Raw genomic sequence first — 13,298 nt, 5'->3', positions numbered from 1 at the left:
GACAATGATAATAGTAAAACACAATAGTTCCTCAGAGCAGCCCTAAAATAATAGATTATAAATGGGCAAAGGGGGAGGAGAAGAGATGGAGGGCTATTTTATCACTGTTCTAAAAGCATTCAGAGGAAATAAATTTGGCTCCATTTGACAGACATTTCTCAAAAGTCAAAATGTGCTAAATATAATGCTGAATGTCCCTAAATACAAAACAAGTCAGCAAGAGTCCCTTGGCCAGTAACTTTTTAATATCTGTTCTTTTTTGCTCCCCTCTGCTTGTTTAGCCTTTGCCCCATGATGGTTATTTGCCTTTCTGGGCAGCTTAATCAGGAGCTATTAGAGACAGTCACTCTCTAAGCTGTATAATGTTAAAAGTCCATTAGCTCACCCTAAGCAAGGCTGGAAGAAGGGAGATGATGTACGTGCTGAAGTTGAACAAGCTATTTGCATGCTGAATATTTCTAACCACTGAGCAATGCCAGGAGAATCTAAACATTACTGCACTCAGCTGCCCAGTGACCTTTCGAACACACTCACTTTAGCACAAAACAACGTGGCAAAACGTATCCAGCGCTAAACCTGCAAAAAGGGACAGACGGATGGTTTTAAGAAATTCTAGGCACCAACTATACACACCTTGAAAAAAAAAAACATTTTCAAGAAATGATCATTAGCAAAGTCTGTCTTCCCCTTTCCCTCTGCCACACATCAGGAGCAACTGATGTCTTTCAGTGCCTGTTTCAGTCACTGACCGGTCAATCTGTAGCAGACAGAAGCCTGTCTCACAGCATACTATACCCTCCATGAGGAGACCAAGAAGTGCAAGGGCACAGAGCACGGATGTCCCTCTCGAGCCCAGAACCACCATAGCTGCCAAAACAAGGTTGCTCTCCACTGGAACAAGGCAATCGGGAAAGTCTAAGAATTTAGATCAACATTAGAGCTATTTCTTACAATGACAGAAGGACAACAGAAAAGACAGATCATTAAATACCAGTTCTTTCAACAGCTTTTGGGAACTGGCTTCTATTTTGGGCAGTGAATGGTTAAACTCCTGCTGGTATTTTGCTGAACCTCCTGCAAAGAGTAACTCTGATGCTCAGTTGTAGTTCTCTGGTTAGAGCACCAACATTTCTCCAGGCTAGAGTGTTGGAAAACGTGGAGAAACAGATGTATCACAGCCAGCCAGAAGTGACTGAGGCTTCATATAACATGCTTGGAGGAGCAGAGACTGCAGGGTCTCACAAAGCTCTTGGGCTATTGTTCCCTTCTGTTCTAATTTGAGTACTCCCCCCAACACAGCATAGAGGATAACCCCCCACTGGCTTGTGGTTTTGTCAGCTCTGCAGCAGCTCAGGTATCCCCCCGAAGAAGTGACAGGTTCTTCAGGGCCTCCCAGAAGAAGTGACAACTGAGAACAGTCAAATTAGCTGCTCCTCCTGCTGTGCTACTGGCCAGAAGCCCTATAGAAAGAGCAAAGGCAAAAGCTTGTCCCAAGAGTCAGACCACGGCCAGGACGCCCAAGGAGGCTCACACTGACAAATGGGCTGGGACTCCCCTCCCTTTTAACAGTGTAGGAGGCAGTAACTTGCAGATGCCTAAAGACCTCCTATGTTCTTACACATGCAGCCAGCCTCTCACTAATTGTCCCGTTCCTTTTGCAACATCACCTGTGAACAAGGAGAAGTCAGCAGGAAGGTGGTTAATGGGCAAATCCAAAAAAAAAAATCTTAACCCCCACAGCACTGGGTGCAGAGCTGAAGCTCCCATTGAGACATGGGCTCACGGCACTGACTGGTCTCCTCTTGACATCAGTAGGGAAGATGACTACATTGCTAGTTTAAAGCAAATCCCCTTTTACTCCAGTGCTTGTCAGATTGGACAAGTCTTTAACCCCATGCTGTTGGGTGCTGTAAAATGCTTGTTTGAAGGACTTTCAAGAACTCCCCGAAAGGAAAAGTACTGCAGTCCCCTTGAAACTTGCAGGGGTTAGTGAAGAATAATAAGCTGTTGGTATCTAAGCCCACTCACTACTTTGAAATCCCACACAGATACCTATGCGTTTTGCAAGTCTGCACAAGCATATACTCAAAGGCAAGAGGGGACAACAGGAGAGGAAGAAAACAGAGCCTTCAGTGTTCTCCAGCATACAAAGTATACACATCTCCTCTCTGGGCTGGCAACCTGCTTCATTCAGTTGAACTACAGTATGTGGAAAGGAGCAAATACTGCAAATACTACACTGAGATTCAAAACCTACTGGAGATTAGGATTCTGCCTCCCTGGAAGACAGATGGTCCAGGCAGAGGATATAACGTTCTCTCAGACCTACCTGGGAAATTGCTTTCCAGTCCTGTAACAAGCCAAGCCTCCTCTCCCCCACAAAAAACGCAACACACGCATTTTCCTCGTAATGCAGGAAGAACGAGATGGATACTTTTCAAAATGTTTTTTAATTAAAACCAAAAAAGGAGCACACACCAGAGCTTGACATGGGCTAGCCAAACTGCTGGTCATCGGGATGTTGAACTGGCATGAGGAAGGCTGTGTTTCTGCATAACTCAGGAGCACTGACACGGACACTGGGACTCCCAGGGAAGTACTCTGCCTGCCAGGCTACTGCTGCTTTGTGCTGAGCAGATCTCTTTCATGTGGTGATGGGAAACCTCATCCTGGAGCCCCGACTCTTTTTCCAACAGACAGAAGTCCTGGAGACTGGGGAAAAGATCATGTCAACAAATCATTTTCCAAGCACTTCTGGAGAGGATCCCCAGTCGGTTCTCCTGCCTCCCCTGGCAGGTTACACAGGTTTACATGGAGACTCATCTTTGGCGATCGCCACACTGGTAGGACCCAGTTCTGCTTTCGCTGAAGTCAATACATGTCCTTCCTTGGACCACAACCGCAGCTACACCGGGGCTCACGATCACTAGCCAAGTTGTGCTTTAAGTTAAATCCTCATCCACTCCATCTAGCCAGAAACTTCCGAGAGCTTCTTCAGGCTCATGTAAGTGTGTACCAGTAAATTCAGGTAAATGTGAACATCTTGGTTACAGCAATGAGGTGAAGTTTTCAAATATGCCCAAGAATTGGAGGAGCCAAAGTTTCTTTTTAAGACATGACTTGGGCACTAGATCAGGTATTGAAACCTCCCTGCCACCTAATAAAGCAGTTTCCAAAGCTGCTGGTGTGTTGCTCCACCAGCCCGGTTTCTTTACCAGAAAGGCTGGGCTAAAAAAGTGACACATTTTTCATACACAATTTTTATCTGTTAGAATTTACTAGATATGCACCTCATTTGTCTGTCAAATATTTAAAAAATACTTCAACCTGCTCTAATAATGACATTTTAAAACATGCATCAAGTTTGGATCAGAACAGCTTCTCTGGGATAATCAGTAAGCCCAAATTGCTGATTTAAGGCCTAAATATCAGTCACTGGCCAGCCAGCCACAAAAAGTCACTCTATCCTTGAACTCTTGAAATTATTTTTGGCTCAGACTAACCCTTGTTACCATACATCTTATCCTACACACCACAGGAACGCGTATGTGTTTTCCAAGGCTACTGTTGCACCACAAGTTTACATACAAACACAACTTCTGCAAACATGAGACCAAAGTAAGATCTTCTATGTCCCAGGGTAAGTCAGAAAGTCCACAGGAGTCAAGGGAATGGTAACTGCCATAAAGGATCAGGCCTAATACATGCATTACAGAAGCAACGTAGCTCCTTTGCTCGAGGTCTGGCTGATTCACTTTGCACATACCACTGCTTTAGCATTAAATCCTTATCTAATGGTAAACCTGTTTCAACAACATGCAATACATATTAATGCAATATGCACTGCAACACACAATACGCATCCAAAGAAATATGCCAACGCAAAAATCTGACTTCTCACACATAGCAGGGCTAACAAGGAAGAGCCTTTTACAAAAGACAATCAAGAAATCACCTGAAACTATGAGACCTGAGGGGCCTCAAGCAATCTGCAATACTAAGACCTAATAACAGATGCTAATTCATGAAAGAAACACAAACAGTGGGACTGAGGTAATGGCAGAGATTTCATTAGTGCAATTAACATTTATAATGGTATGTTCTTTAATAGAATTTAAATAAGGCTTTGAATAATTACACACACTAAAACTAACATTCCATAACCTTATTCCGCATGGAAAAGCAGCAGAAACAACCCTCTGGACTGTACAAGGTCCAATTATGAACAATTACATTCAAAAAGTAGATCAAAACAGAAACAACTCTATCCCCCAAAAGCTGCATCATCATCTTTGAAGTCAACTTTCTCCCCTAGCGTGAGAAGTGTGAAGAGCAGATGAACTGGGCTTCAGCCCAGTAGATTTGGCCTTGTCAAATTACCAGTAGTGCTTTCCAACCCAGAGTCTCTCCTCGTTTCTTTAGGGTGATGGAAGCTCATGGAAAAAGAAGTGAATTTCTGAAGCAACTGAAGGGGAGTTCTCCCTTCCCCAGGCCCAACAATGTACATAAATTATGGAAGCTTGAAAAAAAATCTACATTACACTGTGGCATGTGTGTTTACAGTGCATGTTCTCCTTTAGAAACTACTCACAGACAATGGGGCTGGGTGGGTGGAAAAAATCAAAGCAGCACATGAAATAGTAATATACTGTTTCAAAATCTGCACCGTCCTGCAGAACCAGGAATTATAATTTATTCAGATTGTTCTCAACAGATCCAATCTACGCTGGATATGCAAAAAACAAAAGACTAAGTCATCAAGGAAAACCAAATGAAAAAACCTGCAGGCCGCAAAAGTTTTTAAAAATGAAACAAAAGAAAAAAATCCCCAAAACCACTGATGAAAGCTCAGAAAAATTTATCATCAATTCTGAAGTGGGGCCTTGTGACATCATCTGGGTTAATGAAGACGGAGATGGACTTCCCGGGGTTCTCAGTCACTAGCTGTTGTAACTTTTTGGCTAATCGGTCATCAGGCTGGTTGGTGTCCCCTCCATCTGACTGTGGGGAGGGGATGCTGGTGGTGCTGCCCCGCCGCTGGAGCTCCAGTGTTAGCCGGTTGGCTGCTTTGACATGTTCAATGGCAGTTCGAAGGTGTTCGGCAGGGTCTGAGCGGACTGAGGACAGCTTCCGCGCATGCAGCATGACAGTTTCTTCAGAGAGATGCTCCAGCATGTTGCACTGGGGGATGAAATAGTTGGGGCACATCTTGTTGACCAAGCAGTGCTGGAGATCATCAATGAGACCCAGGAGAAAATGGGCTGCGTAATCCTCCTGGGCCAAGTAGCTGGCTGGTAGCCTGTCGCAAGCCCACAGCATCATGCTCCGCAAGTGATACGGACTAATTGCTTTGGGGCGGGACAGCAATTTGATGATTATGGCTTTGCAGGCTTGATAGGCCTGCATGAGGCTGCTGGAGATGCACTTTTTCAGCTGCACTTCACTTCTGGCAAATGACAGCCTCCACTCATTGTCCTTCTTCCCCTTGTAGGAACATGCAGGCACTAAGTAAAACCCACTTATGACTTCCTCCTCTGTGATCTTCCCGTCCCAGAAGTGGTTCTCCATCAGCCAGCTCTGGGCCACAGCAGGCCAGCCTTTGAAGGACACCACAGGGACAATGTCGTACAGCATGCGGCTGCTGCCTACTCCCAAAATGATGGATATGATAGTACCATTCTTTTCTACCTTCTCCACCTTTGGCATCCCTCGCTGAGGCTTTTTCTGGATCTCGGAGAGGACAATGCTAATGGAGTCATAGAACCAGTCTGCGACTTTTGTCGGAGAAAAGAAATAATTGGTAGCTCCATTGATATGGTCCACGATCGTGCAGCAGTCCTTCCATTTGCTAATAGTTCCTTCATCAAACAGACGCAGGCTCAGCCAGGAGTGGCACAAAGCCGAGTGGCGCATGTCCAGCGTGACTGGTTGGTTGCGGTCATGCAGCTTCAGTGCAGGCACAAGCAGGGTGAAGTCCATGTCATAGTCTGTGCCTCGTGCATAAACATTCAGCTCATCAAGATCAATGTCCACCACACCTTCCCGCACACCACCTGAAAGCAGCAGGTACTCGTTGGCTACAGGCAGCTTCTGGTCAAGTTTCTGAACCATGCCTGCAAAAAGAGAGAAAAAGAAGTCCTTTCAAGAGAAGGCAAACAGATCTGGGATACAGGATTTAACCAGGATTAAAACCCATCCCGTGCCCAGCAGGAAACCAGAGGTATCCATCACTGTTCATGCAACACAAATGTACATCAGGCCTAGCACTCAGCCAACCTTTAGTCCCACCTGACTCAGGGCAGGGACTTTCCTGTACTCCTGGGAATGGGTGAAGTCCATCCTAAATATCATACTGGGAGCAACAGAAAGAAGCAGAGGCCTCTAGTAAAACACAGCAAAGCTATTTCCAGGACTAAATTTAACTTCTTAAACATCTTCTAAATGAGTTTTTCACCATATTGTCATTCATTTCCATGGTATCCAAATGCTTCCCCAACACTTCAAAAAGAAAAGAGAATTTTAATTGACTCCCTGTTCTTATTTTCTCTCTGGTATAAGAAAAAAGCTGGACTGGCATCAGGGGGTTAGTTTGTACACGAGTGAATGAATAGCTACAAATGTTAGTTCAAGCAGGTCTGATTTTACAATTTGCTTTACATTTACTGATTAACAAGGCAATACGAACAAAGGTAGTATGTCCTCTTCTTATGAGGGAATGGAGACAGGTTAAACTATCAGGCAATTACAGAAGGCAGCTCTGAAACTGGTTCTTCAAGCTATAATGACAGTATCATGCCATAAAAGATCTGATCGGCTCCCCAGAGCACAGACATGAAGACAGACTTCTATTTTCATCACCAAAACCAGACACTTCCCTTCACCCTGCACTGCCCACACCAGTTGCACAAAGCCAGTTTTTCACTGTGTATTCTATATATATCACTATACACTGTTCACGGAACACGAACAGCAGACTGAGAAGAGACTCCACACAGTAGCTGAGATATTAGCACCTCATTCAATGTTCAAATTAGGCTTAAAATTGAGCTCTGCACTTCGACTGCCCTGTAGTCTGCTTCTGCTATTTGGGCTGCTACACTGCTGGTGTTCGCCTTGTGGTTAAATGCTCTTGATTCCTTCCCAGCCTCAGTTCAGACAACACACCCAGGCCATGAGGGAACTAAGGCCAGTGACTCTGAATGGAGAAGCTGAATCTCTTATAAGCACTGCAGAAGGGATATATCATTATTTCTTACAAGCACAAATGTGCTAGTTTTTGCTGCCGTGTGTTACTTACTCTACCTGTCAAAAGGCACTATAGTTTGTTTGTATCAAGAGTGGTCAAATGGAGACCTTCCATTACGAGGAAGCCAGTCTTAGAGAGACATCGGTGGGGATAACTAGCCAGAAGCATGACGAGGTGAGTCAGAGAGCTCAGACCAGGAACCACAGACATCAGTTTTACATTACAAGTGTTTCCTTACTGAAATGCTAACACAAATGATCATCACCAGAGTCCAAGCACCCATTCTGGCATGGGTACTACCCAGGTACTGCAGAGCCTTTCCTGAGTTAATGCATCCCCATGGGATCACAGATACTGCCTGAACGGAGCAGGTTGCCCTAGCAGAGTGCGGCCACAGCAGCACCCAAGGCACCGGGTGCTGCACAAGCCTGAGCAGCACTGCAGTGCTTTCGGAGAGACTCACCTGTCCTTTCCTGCATGCTAGGACAGGGGCAGGGAAACACTACCTGCACACACACAGGTAAGCCATGACCAGAGCACCAGCTAAAGCTATGCTGATACTGACTCCTTGGAAGAGCCAAGGAGACTGTAGGAAGAGGCTTGTGTGTGAAGGGGAATGTGTCCTGGGGCAATATTCAGGGTAACTGTGCAATCCGCCATGTGAAATTCCTTGTTAAATACACTTTACCTGTTTTATTGCTTCCAAGAGCACTGGACCCAGTCCATTTTGCTGCACTGAGCTGGGATGATTTTCCTGCCAGGCAGGCAAGGACATAAACCTTTCCATTTCATGCAGCACCAGAAGCTGCAAGAGAAGAAAATAGCTCTGGAGGAGTGCTAAGAAACTCCTCCTGCTAAGTCCTGAGCTAATCCCATTCTGCGATCTTGCCACATGCTGCCCCATTCAACCACAAAGGGTAATAACCAAGAAAAGCTTCTGTCAACCTCAAAGACATTTTCTGAGGCTTAGATACACACGTTACCCTGATCTATGGAGTAGCAAAGTCTTGCACAGGCTTCTCTATCCCTGAGGCCAAGTCAGTGGCAATCACTCCTTTGTTGCACCCAGGAGGGCATTTCTAATGGGTACCTAAATTGACATGACTTCTGGAGACAGCACTGACACACTGCTTCCAAATCCTGTCCTTGAACCAGTGCACACAGCCTTGGTGCTTTACACCCCAGTTGTAAGTTGAGTCCAAGACCCATGGAGTAGAGTCTGGGCCAATCACATCATAGGGAACAGTTGCTTTTTTCTCAGCACGCAAGTCAGTATCGACCTTTACTGTGGGGCTGCACAGCTATTCAGGGTATGTAGGGTCCTGATGGCCCATCTTGCCTCTACATCCAAAATTTTCTACTCAGGACTGTGATCTGCAGCAGCTGCCATGCAGATCTGCAGATGTTCCTGAGAGAGGCAGACAGAATGTAACTATCCTACAGAACAAACTGTTCAAACCTATAGAATTCAATAAAGGATGTATTTTTCTAAATATTTTTAAACCTGAAGGATGAAAAATGTCCTGTGAAGTTCTGCAGTGTACCCTTTGCACCAAAACTCCTATCCTATTCTATAGCCAGAGCCTTTGACTGAAAAAGAAAATAATACGATTTTTCTAAAAGGTAGACATTCTCCACTACGGAATCTACTGTGGGATGAGTTGCTCTCCTTGGCCTGAAGAGATCCTCTGTCCTTATGTGGGAGCAATAGAGTTGACAGTTTGACCCCATTCAATCAACTGCAAGTGGGACTCAAGCCCTTCTTTCTAAATGCCCCATGTTTATCTCCTTGGAAAATAACAGTGAACACATATGATCAAGCTCCAAAGCCAGATGAGAGCAGGAGCCACTCCTGCAATTTTAGTTCTACACCATCTACAGCACTCCTGCCTTCACAAAGCAAAGCTTGCACTGGACAAAGCCTGCACAGCCTGCTCTGCTGCCAGAGGGAATTACAAAATGTCAGCGAGCAAAGAGGAGGCTTCTGCGTGGAGAACATTTCAGGAAGAACCATCCCATAGAGTCAGAGGAACAGCTCTCCATGCCCTGTTATGTAGGTACTCCCACAGAAGAGACACTTCTCTTCCCTATAACAAAGAAAAAGAGAACACCAATTTCAAGCATCCTTGCAACAGGAAATGCTTTCTGTCCACAGAACACTCTTTACACTTCCTCTAGAAAGAAAATGTTTTGTGTGCTCATCATCAAGTCTAGTTTGCAAGGCTAAAGACTCCTGAAAGGCCAAGGTGCCATACACTGACAAGAAGTCACTTGGTTTTCCCCCTCCAGAACTCTAGACCTACCAGCATAGGAGGATGACCCAATGCAGCCTGGCTGGCTGCAGAGTTTAAATCAAAACCCTTGAGCACTGCCTGGCACAGAATTTCCCCTTCAAGGCCTGGACCAGCAACAGCTGCAGCTCTGCCACAGAGCTGGAGAAGGAATTTTTGCTAACAGATCATAGCAGCATTGCTGATCCAATTTAAGCTGTGGAGCAGGGGGTTGAGATGAGGTCCCCTTGAGGAAAACATATTTAGAATAGGCGTAGAGTGTTCTATAAATAGTTGAGATGGCCAAATTCAGGATTCACTAAGGATTTAGGGCTTTGTAATGTGTTCAAACTGCCACCCTTATTCATAAATCTATTTGAAACATGAAGGGATTTCAAGGAATACCATTAGCCAACATTGTATGGTATACACTACCCTGGCACAAAGCTTTCATCCCAAGTTTCAACAGCCCAAACACAAGCTGAGAGTACCACGTGTACATACAACAGAAAGCGTCACTCCAGCTCAGCAAGCATGGAAGCGCAGATACAAAGAAGAAAAATATAGAGATTGGTACTTGACCCAAGTACTTAAGATAATAGCACCAGTGGGCCATTTGAGTGACTCTTCTTTCCATCTCAGTACCAGGACCATCTGGCAGGTGGAGGGAATAGGGGTTACAGATAATCTTGTGAAGTTTGTAGAAGCCCTATGGAGTTGTCTGTAAAGACCGAACCTAGAACTTGTAGGGTCAAACATGAAAAAAAAAATTTTAGCTGAAGGACCAGCTCTCATGGCCTCAAAGTAAGTTCATTGATATTTAAGAAGTCTCTTGCTGCTACCAGGCAAAACACATAATTTGCAGTCATATCTTGTGTGACATGTTCTTTTGAAAAGGATGTTTCACAAAGCTGGTATTTTGCTAAGTAAGAGACTGGTGTTCAATCACTTTTGTCTAAAGCATCTTAAAGAAGTTCTGTTTTCCTAGCTGTGTAACTACTTTAAGACCTTCCCAAGCCATAAAATTTGGCATCGTAACAGGTAAGTATGCTTACAAGCATGAGAAAAGCAGGGAATGTGAGAATTAGGAGCAGCACCTGTAGGCCAAGCTTGCTGGTTAGTTTGCTAAACAGTCAGTTCAGAGTAACACAGAGTTCTACAGACAGAATTTCTGTATCCACTGTAGTTTCTTCAGTAGCAGGAAAGTAGGATTTATTTCTACTCTAAGCACTGTGATATAAGGAGAATAAGCACAAAGAAGAGACTTTACTTTTACATAACACCTACATTTGGGATACATCCTTGAATGAACTGGGACTCTGATGCACAGACGACACGCAGACTATTCTTCCTATTAAAAAAAAGCAATGCAAAGATGCTCTCCATCCATTACAGAATTTCAGACGAACTGATTTCACGACCACTGGGGTGCTTGCTGGGATCTACTATTTCATGACCAGCTTTGTGTAAATAAGGAGGAACCTACAGACTTGTCTTTGAAGAAACTGACCACAAGGAAAAATTACACAAAAACTTATTTCTAACATAAGCCTTCCTTCCTTCTGTTAGTCTAACCTGGTCTCATCAAACTGAATGGGGTGATATTCAGGGCAGTCACTGAATTAAGGGACACTTCTGCTGCATGGGAACTGGACAGAGGTCAAAAGAGCAGTGGGGTGCTCAGAAAGGCTCCAGAAAGGAGGATTTGCAGAACCTTGCAAGCAGAAATATATCATGAGATTCTTTCTGGGAGCCAAGCCAGACTAGGCACTAGAGCTCTGCACTGCTGCTGTTCTCCAACTTAGACCCCAGTGTCTGCAGTAGCCAACGCCTTGCTCATGTTCCACACCAGCCTGCTGGGGAGGAAACAGTCCACACAGTGCACAGCCTTGATTTTCTTCCTTGACCCCTGCATCACTCACTCCTCCTGCACAGCCTATAAGGTTCCCTGTAAATTGCTGGGACCATGACTTACTGTAACACCCCTGGCTTTGCAGACAATCTGTGCCAGGAAGAGTTTGCAAGCTGGCTCACAAAGCTAATGTGGTCCGTCACAAATCATCTTCAACTTCTTAAGATCACAAATGTATTCTATACATCATCAGCACAGGAGGCAAGCAAGAGGCTATTAAACCATAAAGATACCATGGCCAGGCTGCTGAAGACCTTTAGGGGCATGATGATCCCCAGACACATGTAAATGATGCACATAAGTTTATCTGTGGGGTATACAGCCAGGAGCTTGACCCTTCTCTCCAGAAGGAAAAGACGCCAGGTGAATAGCAAGGGGCTGGTTGCAGCCTGCAGGCAGCTGTGCAATGCAATTCAGCAAGTAAAAGTGATGTTAATGCGGCTGCTCCTCATTACCGAGCTTCTCTGCCCAGCTCTTGACTTTGCCATCTAATCTGATTTGAGAAGCAGCACAAGTCTGTGTGATACGAGCTGTTAAAAATAGCTGCAGCACCAAATAAACATGCCTGCCCTCCAACCCCACACTGTGTTCAGAAGATGCCAGAGTACCCTCTCCAACTCTGCTCAAAGACCCAAAGCGCTGTGGGCTCAGCCTAGGGACAGCATGCTGCCTGTGAATGATCAGAAGAACTGGGATGCTTTACACACTTCAACACATGCATATGGACAGAAGAGAGGGAAAGGAGAACTGGACAACATTAGAAGTGTTCTTCTCCCTCCTCCACTCTCCTCCTCACACATCAGGGGAAAGCCTACAGAATTAAAATTGAGGTTTTTCTCTAGAGAAATCCAACACCTGAGCTGGCATTCTCATCGATATCTTCTTCCCCCTTCCTTCTTACTTTGCAGGTAACTTAATCTCCACAAAACAAGAGGTTTGGATGCTCATTTCCTCAATCAATAGCAATGATGTGGTGCTCTGGCAGTGATCATCAGCTGACCTTGCATTTTAAATGTGCTTAAACCATTAGTTTGTGCTCTAGCAGAAGTCTCCTCTTACTTGCAGCCTATTGTCTTAAGCAACACTTTTTAGCAATCATATTGAAAGAAAGTGAGCATCATGCTGCTGCTATTGCACCCCCAGCACCTGGGAAGAAACACAGGTACATACCCCTCATAAAAGAAATCAGAAAGTCCCCACTGACATCAACAGGGCTGTATGTTTAAATTCCTCCTCATCTAAGGCTGTGGGGCAAGCGAACTCCCACGCAGGGGAGCTCTCCAGAGAGGTTCCAGCAAGCAATCGTGTCTCTGAGGAGACCAGAAATGCTGGGAATTGCTTTTGATTCCACAGATCTGATTTGCCCTCATTGGTTCATCACTTCCAGCAAGAAGCAGCACAGAGCTCTCATAGGGAAGCTTGCCCTGTGGCACTGCATGCCCCAGCTCCGTGCATGTTTTCTGGGATACACAGAAATGTGCCACCGGGAAAGTAACCACACTTTGCGGGGATGCAGAGCCTGAGCCCAGGATCTAAGACAAGCTGAGCTCACCGAGGTTTGCAGGGAGCTGACATACCTGCTGTCAAAGGCAGGGGTAGTGCCCATTCATCTCACCAGAACTGCCAAAAAACACTATGCTCCCCTCATGCCCCCTGGCAGCCTAGGGAGAAGACATATGGAAGGGACCTTCCTTGTATAGGTGATCTCTTCTATAGGGAAGGCAGGCTAGGGATCACCCACATATACCACTGCCTCCCTTCTTTCTACTGCTTCATCATAGTCAGGGCTCTTCAGTTTTCCTCCCAGTTCTACCCAGTTTGATACATAACTTTGGGCACGCCTTTTTTTCTTCTATATAAAATCATTACC

General features: G+C 45.1%; 1 protein-coding gene across 1 annotated transcript in view; it reads right to left on the bottom strand.

Annotated features, from left to right (window-relative positions):
- Positions 1–4,129: 4,129 nt before the first annotated feature.
- Positions 4,130–13,298, bottom strand: part of MB21D2 (Mab-21 domain containing 2) — a 60,765-nt gene continuing 51,596 nt past the window's right edge. Inside the window, exon 2 of the mRNA XM_082003715.1 lies at positions 4,130–6,113. Within this exon, the coding sequence (XP_081859841.1) occupies positions 4,849–6,113 (1,265 nt within the window). The 3' untranslated portion in view covers positions 4,130–4,848. The remainder of the gene's footprint in view (positions 6,114–13,298) is intronic.

Source organism: Phaethon aethereus, assembly GCF_964289735.1.
Source record: "Phaethon aethereus genome assembly, chromosome: 9".
Taxonomy (NCBI): domain Eukaryota; kingdom Metazoa; phylum Chordata; class Aves; order Phaethontiformes; family Phaethontidae; genus Phaethon; species Phaethon aethereus.
This window is presented reverse-complemented; position numbering and strand designations above follow the sequence as displayed.